This window comes from Gallus gallus, chromosome 6, assembly GCF_016699485.2.
Source record: "Gallus gallus isolate bGalGal1 chromosome 6, bGalGal1.mat.broiler.GRCg7b, whole genome shotgun sequence".
NCBI lineage: Eukaryota > Metazoa > Chordata > Aves > Galliformes > Phasianidae > Gallus > Gallus gallus.
Genome location: NC_052537.1, coordinates 12,474,451 through 12,501,122, shown reverse-complemented (window position 1 = coordinate 12,501,122; position 26,672 = coordinate 12,474,451). Strand labels below are relative to the sequence as shown.

General features: G+C 54.8%; 1 protein-coding gene across 2 annotated transcripts in view; it reads right to left on the bottom strand.

Moving 5' to 3' along the window:
• Positions 1-26,223, bottom strand: part of UNC5B (unc-5 netrin receptor B) — a 30,890-nt gene extending 4,667 nt beyond the window's left edge. Inside the window, exons 1-12 of one of the 2 annotated variants that reach the window (NM_001031225.3) lie at positions 26,070-26,223; positions 9,465-9,686; positions 6,233-6,376; positions 4,473-4,576; positions 3,737-3,917; positions 3,260-3,427; positions 2,914-3,078; positions 2,307-2,339; positions 1,387-1,581; positions 541-930; positions 358-445; positions 112-280 (exon numbers count right to left, since the gene is read on the bottom strand). In NM_001031225.3, the coding sequence (NP_001026396.2) occupies positions 112-280; positions 358-445; positions 541-930; positions 1,387-1,581; positions 2,307-2,339; positions 2,914-3,078; positions 3,260-3,427; positions 3,737-3,917; positions 4,473-4,576; positions 6,233-6,376; positions 9,465-9,686; positions 26,070-26,154 (1,944 nt within the window). In that variant the 5' untranslated portion in view covers positions 26,155-26,223. The remainder of the gene's footprint in view (positions 1-111; positions 281-357; positions 446-540; positions 931-1,386; positions 1,582-2,306; positions 2,340-2,913; positions 3,079-3,259; positions 3,428-3,736; positions 3,918-4,472; positions 4,577-6,232; positions 6,377-9,464; positions 9,687-26,069) is intronic. The other variant, XM_025151567.3, reaches the window with a different exon arrangement.
• Positions 26,224-26,672: the final 449 nt, after the last annotated feature.

Genomic DNA, 26,672 nt, shown 5'->3' with positions numbered 1-26,672 from the left:
CTACAAGGAGAGATGGAAACAAAAGCTTAGGGTCAGCCCTTTGCTTGGGAAATGTTGTGTCCCACAGCACTTGGGGGCTTGGCTGGCCGCAAGGCTGGGCTCACACCTTACCTCCCAGTTCCCCTGGTGGGACTGTGTTTTCAGCTGGAAGATCCAGTCCGAGGAGCTGACATCTGCACAGTGGGGAATGGTGAGGACAACAGGGCGGCACAGCAGCAGGCCAGTGGGTCCACAGGTCACCGCCGGGCTCAGCACTGTCTGAGTGCCCTCAGAGGGCAAGCTGGGGACAGGGGACACCGGTTGGACCCGGAGACACACGGCAGGTGAGGAGGGCAGAGGGAGGGCAGTGTGACTTACAGGCCGCTCTCTGCCTTGTTGATGACCAGGTATATCTCGTAGAACTTTCCCTGCGGGATGGCTCCATGCGGCACCAGCAGGCTCACCCCTAGTGCAGCACACACAGCGTTAGGCCCCAAACGAGGGAGCAATCCCTTGGTTATCTTACACCCAAAGCACACTTTTCCCCTGCGTGGAGCTTACCGGTGCCGGGGATGGTTAGCCTTCCCCCCAGGTAGCTGAAAGTCCCACTGGCACTGGTGCCATGTTCCCGAGGCAGGCTGAGGAGGTGCTGGGAGCCCTGCTGGGCTTTGTTCCTCATGTTCACAAATTGGCTGCTGCTGTCCCCTGGGAAGGTGCCGACAGCGGGAATTCCCCCCAGCAAATCCGTCCCATCGTGCAGCCCCGGAGAAGAGGAGGTGGTGGAGGAGTTGTAGACCTTGATCTTGAGGTTGGGGAGTGGGTCAAGCAAGGGGGAGTTGGTCATGGGGATCTTGTCAGAGGAGTCCTGCAGGGCATACATGGGGCCCCGGTACACCCCTGCGTTGGCCGTCAGGTCCGGCTGCATGGAGGGGTGCAGTAACTGGGGGTTGTCTGTGGGAAAAAATAATGGGAATGGAAAACTGCTCCTTAACCGGGGGATGCTCATGAAAATCCCTCCTCGCCCAGCACATGGTGGATGAGCACAGTGCAGGGCTACAGCTGCACGCACCAACACAGAGCCCTTGGCTTTCATACAACAGCAAGTTCCCCTAAAACCAGGCTCAAAGTTCACCAGGACCCTGCTCTTTACATGTTTCTATGACCTACAGCCAGATTCAGCCTCGGCTTCAGCTTGGGGATTAAACTTTTTAACTCAGAAGATGGAGAGGAGCTGGCGCTGCTGCCCAGAGAAGCAGTGGGTGCCCCATCCCTGGAGGTGCCCAAGGCTATGGATGGGGCCCTGATCTGGTGGAGGGCAACCACCCCATGGCAGGGGTTGGGGCTGGATGGGTTTTGAGGTCCCTTCCAACCCAAACCATTCTACGATGTTCTGATATAATCTCTCACCGTGCCGGGCAGTCTTGAAGTTGACGGGGTGGAAGCCTCCAGTCAGGGCAGCTGATGAATCTGTGATGTCGGTGTCAAAGTCCCGGCACCTCCTCCGGTACACCACAACCCCCACAGCCATGAGGATGACAATGAAGACAAAAATGGCCACCACCAGACCGGCATACAGGGCTACATCACCCGTGGCCTCCAGCACTGGGAGGGAGGAGAGAAATCAAGGTTGAACATTAGGTTTATTCAGCTTCAGCTCAAAGTCATCAACCCTACTATCTTAACAGATAGCCCCGAGGAGCAAACACAATACCTATGTGCATATCATATATATATACCCAAGCAATACATTCACCTGGAAAGATCAAGTGTCGTAACGTCCATACAGACAGCCCTCAGCATCCTCACCACCTCTAACCCTACCACAGGGCTCTTGATCTTTAAATACTTGGTATATCTTGGATGGGGGACAGAGGAAGAAATCTGCCCAGAAAGGAGAGGGAAGAACAGGGAAGCTGTAGGCCAGAAGGAAAGGTTCAACCCCTCATCCACCAGTGTCAGGCTTGGGATGAGTTGATATTGAAAAAATAACTCTGGGGCTCCCAGCTCGAGGAAGGGTGTCCTTGGTTAGGGTGATGATGCTTAGAGCATCTTTGGTGGAGCGACACCAGGTGCATCATGCTCTACCCAAGAACTGCATGCAGCCAGCAGCAAAAGGGGGATAGGAGCAGAGCAAGAAAGCAAAGTCATCGTTGTAGCTTCTCAAGCACAGCACATGATATAATGCACATAGGAGTTTTGAGGCAGGTTTTAGTTGTTCCCACTTCCCACCCTGTCCTTCCCCAGCAGACAACACAGAGCCCTGCCACGGGTGAAACCAAAGCGATGCAGTGCAAAAGAAATCAAATGGCCATGAAATGAGCACTTACGGTGGCTTTTGGGTTCGCTTAGAACTCTTTTATCTGTTAGGAAAAACAAAGTTAGAAAACAAAAGGTGAAGATGGCATGATGGGGGTGGAATGACACAAAAGGCAGGCACAGCCGGGCAGGGTGCAGGGATATGGGGGAGCTCCGCAGGTGGCTCTGCTACCACCATGCCTTCATCATCCCCACTGCCAAATTTTCACTGTCCTGAGATACATGTCCCAAACCCCTACTCTAATGCTGGAGCAGGAGGCTTTCGGGGCTGAGAAGGGGGAAATTGATGTCACACAGCAGCAGGTGGCAGCATTAGCCTTCCGTGAGCCTGCTTGCAGTGCCACACGCATCACTAGTGCTGCTTTTTCCCTATAAACCTGGATGCTAGCTGCTGCTGCTCCAGAGCTCTTGCTGAGCACTGACATTTTCACAGTGGGGCTAAGGAAACCAAGTGGACCACCTCCACTGCCAACAACCAGCATTATTTCAGCATAGACCCCAAACCTAGCACCTTGTGGGACAGCTAGATCCCACGGCAGCCACCAGAAATCCCCCAAGCCTTAACACCAGCTGACAGCTAGCTCTAAGGCAACGTTTCTTTCAGTGCAGCATACTCACTGTGCAGGCAGAGCCCGTCGGTGCAGTTCTTGGAGTCGAGCAGCCCGCCGCTGCAATCCTTGCCGCCGTTGCGCGGAGCCGGCGCAGAGCACTCGCGGCTGCGCCAGTGGGTGCACTCGGTGCTGCATGCTGACCACTTGCTCCACTCCGTCCATGCACCGTCCACTGCAGGCCACCAAACACAGACACGCTGCTGCAGACACGAGTCCCGACAGCAGGAAGGTGCCAGCACCCATCTAAAGGTGAGCTCCGTGGAGATGCGAACACCAGCCCTGATGGCATCTCCATGAGGAGCACGGCTGGAGCATGCAGCTGGGGTAGGACAGCAGGTTTGTGACCCCCTTACCTGGGCAGAGCGTGGTGCAGGTTACTTTCTGGAAGGGCTGCCCATCGCAGAAGGAGCCGCCATTGAGTGGGGCAGGGTTGGTACACGTCCGGGTGCGCTTCTGCCAGCCCCGGCCACAGCGGTTGTTGCAAGGAGACCACTCGGACCAGGTGGACCAGCCACCATTCACTGCAGGAAGAGACAGCCATGGGAACATGTGATGCGCAACGCCAAAGCAATGCAGTAACAAGAGCCCATTTTGGCAGCGAAGGCTCAGATGGTCCCACCTCCAACTGGGAATGTTCGCAGATACCTACACCTAAGAACATCCTAATAACATCTCCTAATGACCTGGTAGACATGCCAGTTCTGCAGGCCGTGGCCATTGCCTAACATAAATGCAATGCCCAGTGCAGTTCCCTCCTACCACCTCCAGGAAGTGCCCACAGTCCCCTCTGCTCACAGACATGGCCCTTTCCCAAAAGCAAGAACCAGTACCATAGACAATGACAGCAGCTGTGGTGCTCCGGCGCTTGGCTACGATGTTCTTGGCCATGCAGGTGTAATTAGCAGTGTCCAAGAGCCGGGCCTGCTTGATGATGAGGTTGTGATCAATGGTGATGAGGAAGTTGGTGTCCTGGGTGGGATCAATGACATCCTCGTTCCTTAGCCACTCCACCTGGTGAGGGAAAAGGTGGGAAGGGGTAAGGATGTGGGGCAAGATGGTGGGTAAGCCAAAGGGGAACTCAGACAAGTAGAACATTTCACAAGTTTTGGTGGAAAAGCCCATTCCACATGCTCCCAAGCAGGACGGTCTCTAAAGAACATGAAGTTAAGCCAGGATACAACCACCTGAATGCTTGCTGGAATCTCTCCATGCCAGTGGGGTGCAAGAGTCAAGCAAGAGGTCTGGACACCCCAGCACTGCCTTGACCCCAGGCAGGTTGCTTCATCCCTGGGTGGCAAAGCGGGGTGCAGCACCAAATTGCAGGGCTGCCGATTAGTTTCTGGGCTGTGCTTAATTAGGCCATTTGGGATGGGTGTGAGCTGATACCATTGTTGGGTGTGGGCACCAGCAAGGACAAACATCACCAAGGTTGGGATATTGCGGCCATCACCAATGCTTCCAGGGTCTAAAGGCTTGGTGGGCATCTGCCACGATGTACTCCATCTCATAGCATTTTCAGGGCTGTCCGAGGGCTGGCTGGGTGCTGGGAGCCTTGTACCCACTCACCTCTGCCTGTGGCACCCCCTCAGGTGGCCGGCACTGCAGCAGCACCTCCTGCTCCAGTGGTACTTCCTTGCCCAGTGGTTCCTGGTCAAAGTTCTTCCGCAAGTCTGGAGGGGGAAAGACAGCGATTAGTGGCGTGCTGCAGAAACCAGGTGCCTCATAAAACCTTGAAGAGGGAGAGCATAACCTCAGCACACACACACAGGGTAATGCGGAGCAAAATACGATGGGCAGATGTTTGGATGAGATGGTCTTAGTGGCCTTTCCCAACTTTAATGATTCTATGATTCTGTGTGTCCTGGGAGAAGGAGGGCCACGGTGATTTCCCACATTTCAGGGCTACGGGGACATGGCAGGATGCTGCTCCACAGAAGGAGCAGGAGCACCCATGGATCACTAGGTGGTGCTGCAACCCTCTGCTCCAGCACCCAACTCTCAAAAGCTGGGCCACTGCAAATTCAGCAGCTGCCCACTCCGTGCCTTTGCAGGGAACACATGGCGTGGCAAAGCTAGCACAGGGAACACATGCCTTACCCACACGGGATGTCAGTACACCCTAAATACGGGCCACGCTGTGCATGAGGCCCATGATGCAATCTTCGCTGCAAGGGCACTCATGTTTCCAGCTGTACGTAGCATGGGGATGCTGGGCAGTGCCACGCAGGCTTTGATCCAAATAACCAGGTGTGGAGAAACTGGGAGGGTAAGAAGTCCTAACAGCTCGTTAGCAGGAACTGCATGGATAGTATTAGAGAGTGACGCTGATTTACAGGATGGCACAAACTGCCAAGCCTGGAGATCTCAGGCACAGGATGCTGGGGATGGGAGAGTAGATGTCTTTACCTAGTCTGCTTCATTTCATTGTTCAAGGCCAGGTTGGACAGGGCCCTGGGCAGCCTGATCTGGTGGGTGGCATCCAGCCCACGGCAAAGGGATTGGAGCTGGGTGGGCTTTAAGGTTCCTCCCAACCCAAGTTCTATGATTCTATGACCACTTCTCAGCAAAGAGCACCAAACTTCTGGCTGAGAGCTTGTCCCTCTTGAGGACAAAAGGGCTTCCTCGGAAGCCAGCCCTTCAGTGGGCAACATTTTCTTTGCTGAGTCTAAATCCTTCGGGGATGTCAGCAGTGCAGCTGATTCACCTCCATTTTGGATGACGTGGGATTATTAGCCCTCTAATAGCAAAATCTGTTTACCAGTTGGGAAGCCTGGCCATTCTCCTATAGCTTTGCCATCTCATTTGCTAAGAGAGCAAATTCAGCCGGGTAACAGCCTGATTAACTCATCCTTAATCAGGCTGACACCCACAAACAGCAGCTTAGAGAAGTGACATATGACAGCAGGGACTCCAGGGATGCGGAGCCGCTGATTCAGGAAAAAGCACAAGGTGCTAACCATCGGGTTATTAAGGATAATAAAGCACTGGGAAGAGCTGAGCAGGCTGCTGGGCGCTGAGCCATTAACCCAGCTGGTGCCATGGCGGGTAAGGACGGTGCCCACACACAGAGCTGTGCCATGAGCTGAGAGCAGCATCTTGCAGCCAGGCTTGTGTTGGCCACCTCTAATCCATCCAAATGTGCAACACGGGATGTAAGGTTTGCAACCCCAGGGCTTTGCAAATTGTAAATCAATGGTTTGTACCATTGGAAAACTCCTTATATTGCCAAAAAGAGGAAAAGTAGGTGGGAGAGGCATTTATTTAAACTAAAAAAGCCACCCGTGATCTCAAAAGGGAACGATGCACCACATGCACTGAGCACTTACATGCAATGCGGACGTACGCCCTGCGGCTCTTCGTGGTGCCCGCAGAGCTCCAGGCCACGCACTGGCACCAGTAATCCTCCAAGCCAAAGAGCTCCTCCACCTGCTGCCGGGACACCTCGATCTGAACCTCCCGCACCAGCAGCCCTGAAAGGGACAGACAGACGGCATCAGCTAGGAGGAGGGGAGGTGGCGGCAGGGTTTGGGGCTGGAAGAGGGGGCTGTAGGGATCCCACGATCTGTGGTGGCTTCCACAATGTCCTCCAAGGCTGCGGAATGGATGTGACGATGACACAGGTGACACCACACAGCCAGGACATGGTCTGCAGGGAGCTGGAAAACCCACATCTGAGGATGCTGAGGTTTCAACAAGAGTTTGATGCTTGTCAGCCACTGGTGATGGGGCCATTGCCAATGGGAGAGAGGAATGGGACAAGAGAAGTACACACTACAACACTCCACACTCCATTTCTTTCAAACCTTCTCTCCGTTCCTGGCTGCTCTGCTGCTCTCCCACCACATCTATGTCCCCGGATAAAACTCAGAGCTGCTATTTATAAAAGGGCCCCGAGTTCACCACCACACAGAGCCGCATGCTCCCCAGCTGTAATTCTGTGAGCTTGCTTCCAGCACTGCAAGGAGCAATTACTGTCTCCCTGCTGCCTTCCTGTGGCATAGCTGACGAATAAGGAAATATTGCCTGTTTTGCCAGCAAGGGAAAAAAAAGAACAACAAAAGGCATTTGGGCCAAGTGCTTTTGAAAAACCAGGGCTCTCAGAAGCTGACCTCCAAAGGGACGCTCTGAAACCTCACTTCTCGTCTGCAAACCCCAGCCAGGTGGGATGTGACATGTGGTGAGGAGCTCTGCTGCCTCTGTAAGCACTGAGAGCAAAGACGCTCTCCCTCCAAAAGTGTAGGATAAGCTTACGAACCACAGAGTGCCTATTTAACCAGCTTACACACAGCAAGACATGGCTGCTTTTATGGACGGTCCCTATTCATCCGGCTGAATTATCCTCTCCGACTTGGCCTATTTTTGCTTTCTTCCACATGAGATGCTTTGGATCCGATGCAGTCAGAGCTCTACAGAGCTAGACACGTCACCTTAAAAGTTCATTTTCTTTACAAGTCTCTTTTCTAGGTTTTTAACCAAGGGCACCTGAGAGTTGTGGACACCCGGCAGCGCTCACCCATTACATCGTGGCCACCTCCCTCTGTGCCCTTTGCAGCAGCATCCCTCAACAACAGCAGGCACTGCACATGCGGATCTTCGACAGAACAACCCGCTTTGGGTCCAGCTCCAAGGCAGATATGCCCAAGCCTGAATGTTTTTTACATGCACGGCATCACCTCCACACTGTAGTTATTGCCAGGTTTGCACCAAGAGCAGAAATATAATCTTTGAAGTCTGCATGAAGGACACGCATGGTTTCCTCCCCAAAACTGTTCACATGCTGGCCCAGAGCTACACCATGGAGAAAAGCCAATGGCAAATGAGCCCCCAGAAAAATTTCTCTATAGGAAATGGGCAAGCTCATACTGCACAGAAGCCTTCTGCCATCTCAAGGCTGGATTCTCCAGCTTTGCTCATCCATGCTCCTCCCCTCAGCACCTGCACCTTTGCCTTTACCCAGTTGGACACTATAAATAAACAGCCCCTCAGTCACTGGTGGGCACCAATTTGCCCTAGAGCAGCTTCCCCTCACACCCTCAGTCTCACCATCCTCATGGTCCTGTGGAGCTTGCAGTGCCCTTAGAGGCACCTCCCCACGATGGGAGGGTGGATGGGGGGAAGGCAGCAAGCCCCAGGCTCCTGCCAGCCCATGCTCGCTCAATATTCCCGCTGGTAGCTCTGCTCCTAATTAAATAAACCAGCCTTCCTTTGTGCTTTCGATCATCCTTCCAAAGGTGGAGCAGTGCAGCACGGCTTTATCGAGCCAGAACTGGAAGCACAGAGAGGCTCATGAAACTGAATGCAGTGAGGGCAAGCCCCACACTGGGATGGGATCTGCCTCTGTGACCAGGGATGGAGCTGGCTGAGATATGGTGAGCAGCCAGGGAAGATGGGGAAGATGTTGAGGGACTCACTGAAACATCTAGAACACCTCCTACTTTCCTCCCTGTTTCAGATCTGTCCACGGACGCACAGGAGAGCTCAGCTCTCTTCGCACCCTACCAGTTCTCATTATCCATTAAATATCTAAACATTACATATCCAATCCTTCTGTGAGTCTGACTAAGCTGCTGGCCTTTACCATACCCAGTGGCAATGAGGATTGCCTACGTGTTGATGCGACATTTTGTAGGAAAGCATTTCCTTTCCAGCAGCATTAAACGCACTGATGCTGCAACCTGCCAAAGGGTAATTGTGCACGTGACCCAGCTTTATTTGGAATGGCCTCACAACCCCACTTCACTAAAAGCAACCCCTCCAAGCTCTTCGATCCCTCCTCCTCTCCTGCCTGTGGTTGCATTTGCTGCCAGCTTGTGAAACCCTTCTCCTTTGGTTTTATCTTGCAGGGGATGGGGTTAATAAACTGCCTCAGATAAGGAAGCCCCGCGGATTTATCAAACGGTGCAATAGCAAGCTGTGGGATTATTCCCATCTCTGAATATGCTGCTGGGCTTCCACACTTTCTAGCATGCAAATTTGGTGGGGGCTTGTTTTCCACCAACTTTTTTTCCATGGGCAATCTCCCATCATGGTTGATGGGACCCCACTGACAGCACCCAGCCACACCAAACATGAGCCCTCCATCCCATGGCCTGGCTATTTACCACCTCTCCAAGAAGCTGACCAGCTCCTCAGAGCTCCTCCTGTAGCTGGGGGCCTGGAGGACCTGTTCCAAGACTCAACGGGTCAATAAATTGCTTCTCTATGGGGTACAGCTGAAGTATGAGCTGGGGTTCATCTCATTCATGGGCAATGAGCTTGGAGGGTCAGCTCTTCTTTCACTTGTGGTATGGAATGGGAGAAAAGGTGTGCATGGAGTGAGAGGCAAAAAACACATCAAAGTGGCTTCAGGAGGCTGCAGCCACCTGAGAATGACAAAATTAATCAGAAGGAGACCAGTTGGAAGAGAATAACCCACAGCATGGACGCACAATGGGAGAAAGAAACCTGGAAAGGAGAAAAGACTGGGAAGGTCTCCATGTTGGCCCGTTATGGTATGACATAAGTGTGGTGGAGAAATCCTTGGAAAAAATAAAGGGAATGGGCAAAGGATGTGCTCACCTGTGACTTCATCTAGGCTCTCAGTGGTGACGTGGTCGTTCTGGTTTACCCACTCCCCATTGCACTTGAAGTAGATCTGGGTGGCAGGGTTGGCCCTACAGACCAGCTCCACAGGCTTGTTTTTGACGATGTAGGCATCCTGCGGCTCCCGCAAGAAGTGGGGCAGCGTCTCTGCCGGCGCCGATGGGAAGGAGTCGGGCAGCACCTCACTGTACTCCAGCCCTGCAATGGCAGTGAGCAGCCATCAGTTCCCACCTACCCAGACTCATTGCTAGTCCGTGTCCCATGGCTTTGATCCTCAATGCCACACACCGCCACCTGCCAACAGCCAACACCAGTCCAGAGTAACGCCGCCAGAGAGGAGGAGGAGCAGAGGACCTGGGGAGCCAGGTGAGGTGTGAGAGGGGGAGGAGGAGGAAAACCCATTGAGCCAAGGAAACAGGATGGCCAAGCTGCCTCCCAAGCAAAAATCAGTGAGTGAAAAAAAAAACCAACAACCAACACACGAGGTCAGTCGTTTAAAATCCATTTAGGAAAATTGACTTTCCATTTCCATTTAACACAGCACTACGGGAGAGCAGTAGGACATTTGTCATAATCCATTAACTGCTCTTTTGGAAACAATGAATTAAACTCTGGGCTAATTCCTCTCTCTCCAGCTCTCCCCCACCTCTCTGGCCATTTCATCCCCGAGTCTGTTCATAGGCTGTGATTTTCTCAGTGCCCCATCTTGCATGGGACACAGGGCAAGGTGTGCACAGCACCAGAGCAGCAAACATCACCTCTCTTTTGTTGTTTTTTTTTTTTAAAGCTCCATTTTGCATCCACTGAGCTGTTGTCACATTTTTTTTTTTAACTACCCCGATGCCATAAACCTAAACTTCCTGGCAAAGGGTACTGGCTGAAGATAATCTATCGAGCTGGCAAGAGAGGCAGCCAACAACACTTAACTCAAGGGCTGGTGTGAAACCTCTCTGCCATCCTGCAGCACGTGTGCCAGGCTGGGTTGCTGGGGTTGCACACAGAGCATCCTCCTCAGACCACCACAGTGATGCTCCCATCACCAAACCACATCCCTCAGCACCATGTCCACACGTTGCTTGGACACCCTCTGGGATGAGGACCCCACCACCATCTGGCACAGTCCATTCCAAAGGCTCTCTGATGATGGTGGGCTCTCTGTGGCCAGACTCATAATGGGGACACTCCCCATTTTCCACCAGGAGCAAACAAGGGAGGCTGATTTCTCCTCTTGTCCTGATGCTTTTTCCCACACACAGCACACCAGTTATGCTCCAATGGCCCCAAAGACCTGCAAAGAGGCAGCTCGCATGGCAGGGATTTACAGCGCTGCAACCAGACAAGCCATAAAACTCCCAGCAGCGACAAACTAATAAATATTTTAGAGTGCTCTCCACTGGCTGTAATCACAATCCCTCTGGCAGACGTCTGCAGGGGTTCCCACCTGAGGATGCGGACGCAGGCACTTGTTGCTGAGCCAGTCTTAGTGGGTGAAAGCAGAATGAGGGAGTCATGTGGTATTTCCCAAAGGGATGTTGGCTTGAAGGGATTCCAGAAACTGGTCCCTACTGGCAGATTTGAGCACCTGCACTACTCTGGTCACACTGAGGAGCCAGGGGGTTTGGAGCAGGAAAGGGAAGGCCCCAAACCCTGACGCCAAGTGTGGTAGGAGCAGCGAGATGGAAAGGGAGGAGGAGAACGGGCACCAACTCCTCTCCAACCTCCTCTCCCCGATCCCCTCATGGCACGTTTTAATCCCACGGGTTTGAGCCGGATTATCCGCAGCATCTGCTCCCCAGGGAGTCCCCTGCAGATGTTTGCAGCCAGCACAGTCAGCTGGAGAGAAGATCGATGACCGGGGCAACAGCAGCATCCCACTCAGTGAACCGCAGCACTCCACATCAGACCCCTCCCCATTACCCCAAATGCACAGCGCAGGGTATGAAGAGATCAAAAAGCACTTGCCCAGCTCAGGCACACCTCCGCAGGACAGTGCTAAAATCCTCCCTCCTGCAACTGTTATCCTTGCAAATATTTGTGAGATTACAGGAGCATTAGTGGCAGCAAAACCTGGTGCCCATCACCCTGGGCTGCCCACAGGAGGCAGGGACACGGCACAGGGATTAAGTGCCAGAGAATCAGGTGCCCGGTTGATAGGAACATTATGAGGCCCCCAGGCATTACCCTCCCACTGCACTTAAGCAGCTGCTCCATCACTCAGAATGCCCCAAGAACAAAACGTGGACCATGGCTGCAGGTGCCCCAGCCCAAGCTGAGCACCAGATCCCCATCGGGGCTGATGCAAACCAGCATGAGTGCAGGCAAGAGAGCCAGGGGACACAGCAAGCTGCCACCATGTCCCACAAGGGACCTGCTGCCTTCCTGAGCTTGCAATCTGCTGATGCAAAGCTGCAAGCTCGTTAACTCATCAGTGCAGCACATTAACTTCTTCCTCATTGGGATAGAACCACAGAATCACAAGGTTGGAAAAACTCTCTCAGCTCATCCGGCCCAATCCCACCTGCCCACTGAGCCAGTGCCACATCTCCCCAGCTCAGTAACACCTCCAGGTGACTCCACCACCTCCATGCTCCCAGCTCTTGCACTGTGGCCACGGCCCCAGGGCAGGGGACAGGGTGGCAGGGACATTTCGGCAGCTCCCCAGACCATCCGGCTCCCCACAGCAGGCAAATGTTGTAATTAGAGAGCGCACGGTAATGAGGGGGTGCTCCCAGCCAGCCCTAATTACACCCTTGGAGAAAATAAGCAGATTCCTCTCCCAGCAAAATTAAAAGCTTGCAGACGGACGCCCGCACCATGCACCTTTATTACACAGGGGCTGGGAGGGGAAGGGAAAACAGAGAAAGCAAAGTCTGTGCTGAGAAATGGGTGGGACGGAAGAGCCGGGGTGTTTTGCATGCAAAAAAAACCCACACTTCTCCAACCCTAAACCATTCTTTCTTGTTGCAAAATCCCTCTGCCACATTTTGGCGCAGGGCGTCATCCCATGCTGCTAAAGCTCCACACCCCACAGCCCCCACTGAGGGTCTGCAGGCACCCAGATGGCGAAGGTGCTGCCCCGAGCCCTGAGCTGGGAGCAGCAGCACCACGGTGCTCACAACACACTGAGCTCGAGCATTTACAGAGCCGCCACGCTTCTGTTTATCTTTCTGATCGTGATAATCGCAGGAGGAGCGTGCCAAGGAGGTCCCCCACGGCCCAGACCGGCTCATTTCTCACCATACAGCCACGTGCCTCGCTCTGCCCCACTCTACCCAAGCAAAGGAGAACAGGAGGAGGAATTACGGAGCAAATCCCCGTTCTATGCTATTGTGCTCGGTGCCTTTGTGCTGCTTTATGTGTTTCCTTCAGGGAAGCGGCGATGTTTGAAAACTATCGCAAGATTCCATCTAGCTCTGGTTCTCATTACGGGCCCAGGCACCACTCTTTGTGCTATTTTAATTCCATTGTTGCGTTCCCCTTGTATCGCTTGTTCTGTTTACCGAGCCGCGGCGCTATTTTTAATGGATATAATAATTACGCGGACTTCATTTATTTGCTTTGGCTCCTAAAAGGAAGAACGCCAGCAGCAGACAATGCAGCAACGCGCCGGGTGTTCACACGGATGGCACGCACTGCGCTCCTGGTGGGAAAAGAACAATAACTTCTGCAAGAAAAGAGAGGGGGAGAGAAAACAGGGAGCAAACAGGGACTTACTGCCACTGTTGGCCCAAAAGAATCAAAATGTTGTTCAAGTTGAGCTAAATCAACACAGAATGAAATCATAGAACCATAGAATGGCCTGGGTTGAAAAGGACCACAATGATCATCTAGTTTCAACCCCCCTGCTTATGTGCAGGGTCGCCAACCACCAGACCAGGCTGCCCAGAGCCACATCCAGCCTGGCCTTGAATGCCTCCAGGGATGGGGCATCCACAGCCTCCTTGGGCAACCTGTTCCAGTGTGTCACCACCCTCTGTGTGAAAAACTTCCCCCTAATATCTAACCTAAACCTCCCCTGTCTAAGTTTAAAACCATTCCCCCTTGTCCTATCACTATCCAAATCCCTCCTTGGAACTACACACATGTGGGTCTCCTTTTTGGGAGAGCAGTTTCCCAATGCCAGTGGCAACACCTGGGATGGGGTGTTCCTCCTGGGGAAGACCAGCATCCATCCCATAGGTATGGAGCATCCTGACACCGAGATGGGAAGGGGGGCCAGCACAAGCCCTCCCCAAAGCCTTGGGAAGCCAAAGCAGCATCCTGGAAGGCTGCTCCCTCCATGCCAGGCTGCTGGTGGGAAAAACATAACACCTGATGCTAAAAAGAAAGGGAAAAAAAGACTGGATGAGTGCCCCAAATTAACTAGAAATTCACCCGGAGGAGCAGCATCGCAGCGGCGGCTGGCGAAGAGCACTTTATTAAATGGTCTTTAAAGTTGCCCTTAATCTTTCAGATTTGTTGCTATGATCAAGAAAAGCATAAGTGGAGGATGGGAATATTGCTCTGCTGTTCTTTCTCTGCCCTTTCCCTCCCTTCTCATTTGGCTGTGATAATACGGGACAAACAGAAGGGAAAAAGGGGGAGGGAGAGACAGGGATAGAAAAAGATTGAAGAAAAAAAAAATGAAATAATCCCTGATGTTGGCAAGGAAAAAGCTATTGACATTTGGGACAAAACCACTGGGGTGCTCAGAGCCACGGGACCCAGAGCCAGCGCAGCTCTTTTCTTCCTTTCTCACCGCTGCCAATTTCCACCTTTTGACTGTTTTCTCATCCCTGACTCACTTGTGGAAGCTTTCCGCACAAAGCCGGCCCTCACTGCCCTTCCACCTTTTCTTCTCCCTGTTCCCACAGTGCCGCGTTCCCCTTTCCTCCCTTTGTCCTGCCCCCTGCTGCGACCCAACCTGCTCCCAGCTCCCACAGCCCCCAACAGAGGTGACCCCAAAGGGGCCTGAGAGAGATGCTCCGTGCATGGAAAAAAGGGGAAAACCAAACTTGAAACACTGTACCCCCTGACCTCATCCCTTTCTGCTCTCAGTCCCCATGCAGGAGCATTTCCATCACGGTGGTGATGTGCTGATGGCTGGACTAGATGACCTTAGTGGTCTTTTCCAGCCTTAATGATTCTATGATTTGTGCTAATTGCTCTAAGTGTGGCACTGCTGCAGGTGACTGCAGGCACCTTGGTGGCACCTGGCTCCAACTCGCTGTCAGCACCAATAAATCATCACACTGGGCACGGGGTGCCAGCAGCAGTGGGATCCCAGCAATGTGCTCACACATGGCCCTGCTTGGTGCTAATTGGGAGCGTGGAGCCAGAGTTGGGACGGAAGGGATGGAATGATGGAGGGGATGAAGGGCAGGTGCTGTTGCTGTAATGCACTGCAGGGGGACGTTGCAGACGCAAAGCACAGGGAGATGCCCACGACCCCCCACTCCAAGCAGCTTTACTGCAGCCTTGGGGATAAGCTCCGGCCACCCAGCGTCCCCAGGCTGCCTCAGCTGAGGGGCTTAGCCTCAGAAACCCTCAGGAAGCCCCACGGGTCTAACCTGGGCCTGGTTAACCCCACCCATGCACCATGCAGTGCTGCCCAGTGCTACAGCACAGGAATTGCACCCGGCTCTGCAGCCCCAGCAGCTAATTGCACAAAAAGTGCTGCACAGCACACAAACAGCAAGCACATTACTCCTGAGGAGCTCCGCACCTCCCATACCATTTACTGCCTGCCAGGCTTTGAAGTTTGGTTCTTGGGGGGCTCTCAGAGTGCCCTATAAACAGGGCAGTTGGTGGGAAGCATCACTCCCATTCCAGGAAAGCTCCTGCTGGCCAGGGGGACCCATTAGGGCGGCAGCTTGTCCATCCAGCCTGATATATAAATTACTAATGCAAATTAATGGGTAATTGCAGCCCTTTCGTCCTAAATATTTAAATTATTTAACAGGCAATTAAGAGAGGGAAAGAGGAAAAGGGGCTTCACCCCACAGAGGCAGAGAGAAAAAATGAAGTGAGACCAGGAACAGCCACACGTGCACAGGTGCTGCCCCTCCAGAGCCACTGGGACAGGCACCACTGGTGCAACGAGTTTCCCGTCCTCAGCAGCAGCACAGCTCATGGAGATCAGTGACACTGAGCCAAAAAGCCATGAGACTTCCTCCTCCTCCCGCCTCCAGCCCAAAGCAGCCGGGGATATTCCCACCCTGAGCACCAGAGGGGGGCAAGAAGGAAAACATCCCTTGAGAGAAGACGTCATGTGGGAAAAAGTCACCGTAACAAAGCAATGGGTGCCCAGGGACAGTGCAGGGGGCAGGGAGACGTGGCCAGACAATAGTGAATAGCCTGCAGATTACATCCTGAACTCGCAGCCTCCTGGGAGTGGGGTTATAAAAACCCTTTTTATTTTGTTTGTAGTCCAAAACAAACAAGTACATAAAAAGCCGAACGCAGAGGAGCCAGACAGGAAGTGAGTATAACATCTGGGAAACATCTGGCCTGGCTGCCCCGCACGCCGAGCTCCAGCGTGGTACCTGCACACATACTGCCAGCCAGCACCGTGCCCAGCCCTGCTCCCCTGCCCCAAAAGGACACTCCTGGGGGCAACAGCACTGCAAGATGTCCCAAGCATTGCACAATGCCGCAGTGCAGGACGCCCCCGTGCAGGATGCCCTGAACACAGCAGAACACTGAGCATTGCAGGATGCCCTGAGTGTTGCAAGATGCCCCACTGTGGGCCTTTGAGTATTGCAGGTCACACTGAGCATTGCAAGATGTCCCAATACAGGATGCCCTGAGCACTGTAGGACACCTTGAGTATTGTGAGATGCCCCATAGTGGAGCTTTGAGCACTACAGGGCACCCCAAGCGTTGCAGAATGCCCAGGTGCAGGATGCCCAGAGCACTGCAGAACACCCAGAGCTGAAGTTATTCTCTTATTTCTGTTTCCTACCACCCTCTGTTCCCATCCCTCTCCACCCAGGCCTCGCAGCAGGGTACCCAGGGGCAATTAAAGGGAAGAGCCCATTCATTCCCCAGCTGCAGCCCCATATCTTGAAGCCCAGCACTAGCTTCCCCACTTCTCTTAGCAAGTGCCTCAGTGCAGCTTTGGGGGTGGGTTGGAGGAAGTTAATGGAAGGCAAAGCTGATTACAAAGAACAATGCAATGACTCAATCTGTTTCTTCCCTACCTCCATTGTACCAAAGCTCTTACACTTAGGAAGGGTTCAAGCCCGTGCCTCCATGCACAATGGGATCATCTCTCCAAAGGAAGCGGGGAGGGTCCTGTGGACTCTGGGGTAGGACTGGACAAAACCCACAGACACAATCCCATGGAAGGGCCGGATGGTCCCATGGGGCCTTGGCACCTCACACTTTTCCTCCCTCCCTTTGCAACCACTTTGGCGATTGCCAACATGAAGGCCATCATTGAGGTGCACCAAACTCATGGTGCCCGTGCTGCTCTCTGTATCAATGGGGCTCCAACAAATGGGACCCCACAGCCCCATAGGGCTCGGTGCCCACGCCCCAGCCCAGAGCCCCGTTTACAACCCGGCTGTGGGAGCGCCGACAGCTTAACGAGCTCTCTGCTTCCAAGTGGTGCCTCTGTATTTATGGCCTGAAAGGGCGAGATGGGAGCTGGCAGCCCATCACCCGACTATCTGCTCCTGCTGCCGTCCTGCCCACATCCCGGTGGTTCCAGGAAGCCATAAAAAACGATTGCCTCTCAGTTCCCTCCGCTTTCCCCCCCCCCGCCTCGCTTTCTCTCTCTGTTCTAAAACCAAGAAACACCTCTATTTACTTATTTATTTTCGTGGTGGCAGTCATTTCTTTTTCACGCTCACCCCAAGGAAAAGCATCAACTAATTGATGCAGAAAACTTGAGAGCAATCACACCGATGTGCTGTAGGGCACCCAGTGGTGAGGTCTCACCCAGCCCTGCTCCCTAGCAAGGGAGCAGGAGGCCAGCAGCTGCTTCAGCGTGAGCATTAGTGCTGCAGGGAGATGCCTCTTGGCTCCAGCAGCATTCCAGCCATCAGCACCATGCACACCAGGGTGCCTTCCTCTGCCCCCCAGTTCTAAAGATGAGCAGTACGAGGGCTGGTGGGGAGCATGCTACGTCAGTCGGTGCAATGGACAGGACGACATGCAATGCCCTGGTATGCAATGCATGGGGAGACATGCAGTGCCAAGATGTGCAGTGAAAGGGGTGAGATGCAATGCCAAAGTATGCAACGCATAAGGGGACACGCAATGCCAAAGTGCACAGTGCACAAGGGGTCACACGCAATACCAAGGTGTGCAACGCACAAGGGGACATACGATGTCAAGGTGTGCAATGCACAAGGGGTCACAGCAATGCCAAGATTCGTGAAGTCCCACATGCCCCTGCATGGAGCAGAGGTGGCAACCCCCATGCTCTGTGCTTCTTCGGGATGAACAGGCGTGGTGCAGGGGAACAACAGCCAAGAGAAGAGTTCAGACCCTTCTGGCCCTGCCTTCCGCAGGATTTGGATGCAGAATGCAGAGCGAGGGCCCCGGGTGCACTCTGCCCAGCCCCGGGGCTGGGGGCCGTGCCCCTCCACTGCCTTTCATTTCAGCTGCGGCTGGAGCTGCCGGAGCTGGACGTTCTGGTAAAGCCGGTCAGGAGGAGAAAATCATAATAAAAACGAAAGAAAAAAAAAAAAAGAAGAATGAAGAAAAACCAACACCCTTTCAACGTTCTTGGTTTCCCTCGGCGCGGTGGGGCAGGGGAGCAGCGGGACGGGGCTGCAGGAGCTCCTCTCCCTTCCGCCCCTCTTTATCTGTGCCCGGGGCTCCCCCGGCGCCTGCTGATAATCAGGAGAGCATTTGAAACCCCGGCGCCAGACAGGATCCTTATCTCGAGGAATGCGGGTTGGGGGCTGCTCCTGCGACAGCTCTGGGACGGGAGGGAGGGAGAGGGGGAAGGGGAAAGAAGGACCCCCCCCCCCCCCCCCCCTTTGCGCTACGCGCCCCGACGGGACGGCCGCACGGGAAGCCCAGCCGCATCCACGCGAAGCGGGCCGCGCCACCGCCCCCCCATCCCCACCCCCAAGCCCCGAGGGCTGCGCATACTGCCAGGAGAGAGGGATTTAAAGCACACGGCGAGGGGCTGCCGGAGCTCAGAAGCCGTCGACGCCCCAAACAGTGCGGTTGGTGCCGGGTAGTGCCACTGCAGGTACCAGCTCGCCTAATTAGACGGCAGAAGAAAGGGCTTCGTTTCAAACAAAGCTCTTATTTTATTTATTTGCTGACAGTAGCAGCGCAATCCCCTCCGGCACGCTGTGAAAGCAAACACGCTGTCCTCAAAACAAACCGCCGGGGGCTTTCGGGTTCTATCCTTCCCCCAGCGCTCCTCTGCTCTCGTCTTTGGGAAGGGAAAACGAGAGAGCTAACAGCCCGCGGCTCCCACGAGCGTCACGCAGGTGGCAGAGCCGGCTCCTCGCCTCCCTGCTCCTCCTCTGGGTGCTCCCACACTCCTACGCAGTGCCCTCCCCATCGGGGCTCCGCGCACCCCAGCTGTCCCCCGGTAGACACCCCGCACCAGAGGTTGGTGCTGGGCACACCAAAGGGACCGACCGCGGCCATCCCTGCTCTTAAAGATGCATCCAGAAGAACGCGGAGCAGGGAGAGAGCAGAGGGCCGCCGTGATTTTATTTAGTATCTTTATTTATCGAAGTGCTTTAAATAGATATGGATTGACTCTCTCAGCTCTGGTTATTACAGCTTGAAAGGGGAGCCAGAAGCACTTTGATTAATGAACACCAGAATGCTCCTGGGGATGCTCAGCATCCAGAGCCACTCAGTGCCCTGCGCGTCTCCCTCCCAGTGAGGGCACATGGATGGCACAAGCCCCCACCACGTAAGGGGCTGCACCCCAGTGCTAGCATCTGGGACAAGGGCTGCTCCAGAAGTGCCAGTCTGGGGACACCCCAGCGCCCCAAAGATGACAACTGGCTTTCCAAGCTCTGCATCCCCACCCCTCACACCTCTCCCCAAACGCCACTGCCAAATGACTGCATTTCTTTCAAAATAAGCACTGGAGGAATTCAGTTACTACACAAACAAGGACCAATACCTCCTCCTGAAGAGAAGAACAACCCTGCCCAGTTTTCACTGGTGTTCTGTCAGAAACACTCTGGGTTTCTCATTCTACGGGTGTGGAAATGCAGCCCCTGCCCAAACCGGGTACAGCACAGCAGCGCTGGGTGAAGACTTAAACCAAAACAAAACACCAAAGTCTTCTCTTCACCAGTACTTCTCCATCGCTTCGTTTAACTTTTCCATCCCAGATTATTGAGCTTTTCCCTCCCTGCCTGCACAAACAAGGAGTGTGAGCTCACCACCGGGCTGTGACCAAAACCTCCAGCACGGGTCAGTGCAGCCAGGAGTGATCTCAGCTGTGAAGCATCACGAGGGGAAGCCGCATTCTCAGCAGCCCCAAAATAGATTTATACATATATTTTGAGCTAGAAGCGATGCCGTCTTCCTGTATGCTTTTTCTCCAGAATAAGCTGGAGGAATGCAAGTTTTGCTTTCCCAAATCCCAGGTCTCATTCTGATTACCCTTCTGAGAAGAGGAAGAGGATGCTCTTCATCCCACGGCCTCAAGACCACGCAGTTCCCAGGTGCCATGTGTTGCGACAAGGAGGTTCAGATAGGATATTAGAACACATTTCTCCTCCAAAGGAGCAATAATGCAGTGGCACAGGCTGTCCAGGGAGGTGGGGGAGTCTCCATCTCTGGAGGTGCTGCAGAGCAGTGGAGATGTGGCACTGAGGGACGTGGGCAGCGGGGGTGGGCTGGGTGAGCTGAGAGGGCTTTTCCAGCCTTACGGTTCTGTGACTTTTCCTTAGCACTAAGCAAGCCCACCCCAGCACACCGTATGGCCTCACCACAGAGCATCTCCCACCCCACACACACGCGATAGGAAGCTCATCTTTCCCTTTCCTCCCGTCTTTTCCTTGGCCACACAGAGGCTCACTGCTGCGGATCCACTTAGCGTTCATTAGCAAAGGACCATTTCCTTTTGCAATAATTACAGGCTACCAGCCAACGCACAACCTCTGCCATGACCCCGAGCCATCCTTCAGCTCCTCACCTTGCTCGCAGCTTTCCCAAACTACCTACCAGCTCTCCGCTCCGCATGACAGTGCATAATGGCCACAGCTATTGCGGCACCTGTATTCATAAACAAGCCAACCCCACGTGGTCCCACGGCAGCAGAATGCAAGCTGCTTTCCTATAGATTCCCAGAACAAAATGCTCACTCCCACGCACTGTTTGTGGTCCCCAGTGTAGGTGGCGAGTGTGATGCTGCCAGTTTATATTTCATTTTTCAGTGGGATATTAATAGATCCTTCTCCCTTCACGGGCCGACCAGCTCGCCTGGATAAAAACTTCAGTGCTAATTTCCTAATCAGGCAGCACTTAATTGCGAGACGTCTACTTGGGAGCTGAAGCGGGGGAGGGCTGCAGACACAAACAACACCAAAAAATCTGGATTCCTTGAGGAAATGAGGCTAAAAAAAGAATTCTGCCCCCCCTCCATCCCCCAAAGAACAAAAAACCAACAAAAACAACCCAGACAGAGAGAAAAACAAACACTTGGGGTTCGTTTTTTTGCTATCTTGGGCATAGGAGCTTGGGACATGGGGATGCTGTGCCCATTTGTTGGGGTTGGAGCACCGGCTCCCCGCTGCCATCCCATCCTGCATGGTGGTCCCCAGGGGTTGAGCAGATGGCTCCCAAGCTGACAGGTTGCACACAGCTCCGAAGAGCGCCAGGGGTTGTCTCCGTGCCTTCAGTGCACGGAAAGGGAGAGCCCCCCCCAGCCAAAAGGGTTCGCTGCTTGCCCCCTCGGTTTAGATCCTTCCTAAGGGTACTTTCAGGGAGTTCCCAGAGCCGGCGTTGGAGGAGGCTGAGTTCTGGTAGCAAAGCATGATGGAAATTAAAGCCTTTTGGTCAAAACCTTGATATTTCCAGCAAAGCAGAGGATTTGGAGTTGCAATTTCCCTGCTAAGATTGGCGCTTCCACTGCCCAGCTCTCACAGCAAGCAGCCCTTGGCAAGGCAGAGACCCAGCGGGAGCTTAGGTGATTTTTTTCCATAGGATTTCAGTTGGGAGCTGCCGAGGTGGTCCATTTTACTCCCACTGAGATGTGGAGGGGGCAGCCGGACCCTCAAACTTCCTTCCTCCACTCCCAGCAACGTGCAGAGCCATGAAAGCAGTGCAAGCTCGAGGATCTCCCTCTGAGCTCCAGCACTGCTAGTTCCCAGCAGTCCATCCAGGGGTTCTCTGGGTCCCTCCCCACGCCTTCTCGCACCCAACTGGACTGTAGGACCTGAGCTGTGTGACGCCAACTCCTTTTGTTCCCTGCTGCTTTTAGGCGTGCAATTTGACCCTCGCAGAAACATATGTTTTGCATTCTCCCCTGTAGGCTCTCCCCAGCCTGAGCCCTTCCCCAAAAATCCGCCTCGCTCCCAAGCCCTGTGCCAGCAGGGACAAGCAGAGCAGTCAGTCCCATGGGCATCACCCAGAGGATGCTCCAAGGGTGGGTGCTGGGGGCAAGTGGCTCGCTTGCAAAAACAGCACATATTCCAACAATTTTAGGGGATCGCTGACGTTTCTCAAAGCCCGACCACCGGCCCCCGGATCCGTGTGGCCACGCGTGGGATTCCCCAGCAGGCAGTACCGGCCCCAGCACGCCCCGCTCTCGCTGCTTTTGCTGCAGACTCCGAGGAACCTGCCCGATTCCCCCCCGCTTTGCATAACCAGTTTATCCCAGCGTTTGTTTGAAAAACCCCTGTTAGTCACCGCTCAGAGCGAAGCAGCCCAGCCCTGCTTCCAGCTTCGGAGCTCGCTTTTCCAGCTTTGGGCTGAGCCAGCTGAGGGCTTTTTTATGCTGTTGTATAAATGCTAGGGCCTGAAATCTGCACCTCTGTATACACATCCATTGCGACCGCTGCCCTCAGTTGTTTTCTGAAGCGACTCTGTGCAGGTTGCAACACGGCCACCCAGTGCCCAGGGAGGGGTGGAGGGCACAGCTGAGACACCCTAAGCCTGGTGCTGTGTCCTGAGGCCATCACAGCACTGAGCACAGCCCTCAGTGCTCAGGAATCCTCCAAGCACGAAGCAAAACAAAAGGCTTTCCAGCCTGCTTTGCTCAAAAAGGAGAAAGTTCCCCAGCAATACTCCAGCACAGGAGCAACGCGGCAGCATCCAGGAGCAGGTCTCCATAGGGGATTGCTACTCCATAACTACGTTTGAATGCGTTTCTCTCCCAGGTTACACGTGGGGAAGGGAGAAAACAGCATTGAGCACAGCTGCAGGAGGCACCCTGGGGCTGCTTGGCCCCGGAGAAGGGCTGTGCTGTTACGGATGGGACAGAGGCTGTGGGGTGGATATGCTCACGTCAGCGAACCTGGAAAAGCATCGCTGCTGGAGGCCACGCAACACCCAAATGCAGCCCAGGCGTGGCCCTTCCCCTCTTTAAACCTGTCCCGAGGAGCTGCCGGCTCCCACCTCCTGCCCTAGGAAAGCTCCCACGCCATGCAGCCCTTTCATCACCACCCACAGCACCCGCTGGGAGCATGCACACCCCAGCCCAGGACACCCACCCGGGTACCCCCAATGCAAGTGTATTTGGTCTCTTCATCCCCCATAAAGGCCAAAGTCACTACCCAAAGCCCATTGGAAACCCTCAGGGTCCTTGCCTCTCCTTCGTGGTGGTCGCTGCCCCACAGAGGCAGCCCAACGCAGGTTTAACACACATTCAATGTCACTAAATGGGATTTTCCATGCTTTATCCAGGGGAAACAATCCCTCGGCTTTGGGCTTGGGAAGAAGGGGAATGGGGTGAGGAGGGGTAGCCACACCAGAGGGACCCCTGCTAGCACAGGAGATGCTGGGAGTTGACTTTGTGTCCAGGTGAAGGGGAGTTTGGTAGGGATTAGGAGGACGCTTGCAGGCGGGAGGGCAGCCAAGCCCCTTTCCCTCTCCCTCCCAGCCTGAAAACTGGGGCAGTTCCCATTCTTTGCACCACAGCAGGAGCCACAGCACCTCCCAGAGCTGCTGCCCCAGTGCTCTGCTTCACGCAGAGGATGGGGGAACGCCTCTGGGTCCCTTCACTACCTCACTGCACTTCTGCTTCTTGCATAACTGGGTACATTACTCTTTAATAAGTGTCTCAACTCTCTGTCCTCCATCTCCAGGGCAGGAAAATAACTAAATAAATAACATCACAGTCTTGCCTTAAAACGGGCAAAGCACAACAGAAGCGAACTGGCTCAAAACATTCACTTGCCAAATGCCGGGGGGATTATCCCAGCCCCATCCGTCGGAGGCTCGCGCTCCTCCTCCTCAGCAACCCTTTATCCGCACAAATCCCAAGGAAGCGTTTGAGGCAGCCCCAAATCCCGCACCTCCGGGCTCGGGGAAGGGCTCTGCTCTCTGGGAAGGGGGTTTCCGGCACCCAAAGAGCTCGGGCTGAAGAAAGAGGGGGAGGCGGGGAGCTGCCCTTCCCAAAGGCACCCCCAGATTTAAAACCAAAGAAGCATAAACCAACAGCCGGGGGGCCATACTCCCCCGCGGCCCCAGCTCAGCCTCCGGGTTGGGATGAGCGCAGCCGAGGAGCGGCTCCGGGGCCGCCAGCCCGACGCATTCCTGCGCCGTGAGTCAGGGCCCGGCACAGCGCGGAGCCGCGGCTCGGCCCGCTCGCACCCGGCACGGCACGGCACGGCACGGCACGGCAGCACCTCGGCGGTGCGATGTCGATGCACAGCAGCAGCACAGCCGCGCTCCAAACAGCCCAGTTCGAGCCGTGCTAAGCGCCCTTCAGGCGAGATTTGGATTTGGGAGGGTGCTGCCTTCAGCTTCTCTCACCAAGGGCATTCCTTTAGAGGTGGGTGCGACACTGGAGCAACTTTTGGGGGGTTCTCTCTGCACGCTGTGCATTTCCCAGCACCGATGCATCCCTGCTGCAGCTCACACTTAGTTTTTCTAGCTGGATGTGAGGAGACGCATCACCCTGATGCCACTGGCTCCCAACTCTCACGGTGCTGTATGGGTAAAAGCTCTTGTTTGGGGGAAGCACCCCACACGACACCTCAGGATGCACACTGCCCAGCGCCCGTGGTGCAGGGGCTGTCAGCTGGCTCACAAGCAGGATGCCTTGCACAAGGCAAATGACAGCAAAACACGAGGAGGCAAAGCAGAGACCGGGGCCGATGGGATCCAATGGGCCCCATGAGCAATTTGAGTGTCCCCATAAAGGTGGCAGGCACTGAGCAAGGACAGGAATTCGGCTCTCAAACTACAAATCCAAAGGAATGGGGTGAAGGGAAGGAGCCTCCGTAACAGAGAAGCCAAGGGACAAGGAGACAACACTGCAGGAGCTCCTTTGCACCCCAGGCCTGGAGCCGAGCAGAGGTCCTCAGGCAGTCCCCCAACACCTGCCCACTGTGCCAATGCAGGAATCTCAGCTCTTAGGGATGGCGGGGACCATACACACGCCACCAGCTGCCTTCCCCCCGCCCAGTATGTTCTCCAGGTACCAGCACAGAAAAGCTATGCCCAGGGGACCATCAGCACCCATCCCAGCATCACCATCTGCAGCATCCATCCCATCCAAAACCCTACGATGCACTTGTATCCCCACAACATGCCCCCAGACAGCTCACCCGGGCAGGCTCAACCTGTTTTTCCCTCCTTCCTTCCTTCCAAGCCCTGCACACGGGACAGGCACACTCAGCCCCTCTCCTCCCAAGGTTGAACCCAGACTGTGACCATACCTACAGCTACAGCCTTCTGGAGCCACCAACCTCCAGAGGTGTTAGTGAGCTGAAGGGAGGGCAGGATGTATATATAGAAATATATATAGATATATATATATACACGCACACATTCATGTATATAAATATAGTGGAGGCTGAGCTGGATCAGAGGAGTGCAAACGAGAGAGGGCAGCAGGAGCGACGCCTGTTTGTTGTCTGCGCAGGGACTGCCGACGGAAGGGCAGCATTTCAAGTGCATCTCAATCACAAGATTGGGCTGTGCGCAGGAAACTTTGAAAAGCCAGAGAGGAAAAATAAAAATATAACGATAATAAAAACAAGAGAAGATCGCTGAGCTCCCCGGCCACCAACAGCCGGGTTGGAGAGAAAGCAACATCAAACCCAGCCTGAAGGACTGCCCGTCCGACCCGGGGGGACGCGACAGCCCGCCGTGTCACGGACAGGGATGGGACTGGTTTGGTTTTTGTGGATAGCGAGGGAAAAACAGGATGAAACGGAACAAGATGACGGAATAACATAGCAGAATAAAACAGAATCGCCTGGTGGGAGCGCGGCAGCCGCCCCGCTCCCTACTCGGGATGCAGCTACGGGGGTCCGGCGCCCCCCACCCCACAGCGCTCCATAGGAAACACGAACCGAAACCCGCAGCCACGAAGCCGCGGCGCTGAGCGCAGCCAAACGGCTGCGAACTTTTGCCAGCACAGCCAAAGGGACGTCCCTCCCCCCTCCAAAAAACAACTTCTCCCCGCAGCCTCCAAGCCCCTCAGCCCCGTACCTGCGGCGGCCAGCGCCCAGCGAAGATGCAGCGGCAGCAGGAGGAGGAGGAAGAAGGGCAGCAGGAGGCGGCGGGCCGGCGGCATGGCGGAGCGCGGAGCCCAGCGGAGCAGAGCGCTGCTGCCCGCCCGCCTCGCCACACTGCCGGGCTGCCCGCGGCGGCGGGGCGGGGAGGGAGGCGGAGCCACGTGGAAGGGGCGTTGTCACACGGGGCGTGGTCACGGGCGGAGCGTGCGATGAGCTGCGCCCGGCCTCAGCCCCGCACTGCCTCCTCGCAGCCCTTTTGGACCCCCCCCCCCGCTCGCCGTTCCGGTCTGCAGAGTGGGTGTGCTGGCAGCAGGGGGAGCCCCGCAGCGTGCTGGGGATGGCACAGTGCGAGTACCCCAAAAGGCGGCTTTAGGGCAGGCAGCTGCTCAGTTCCTGGGGTAGGGTGGTGGTTGCAGGGATGGAGAGGGAGTCCTGCTGCTGGGACAGCACCTGCAGCTCATCAGCCCGGCTGCCTTCAGCTTGTGTGTATGGGGAAGGGCAGCGTGCTGGAAGAGGAGCGAAACAGATCGGAGTGCCCACTGCTGTCACCACAACATCAGACATTGCTGTTCCTGAG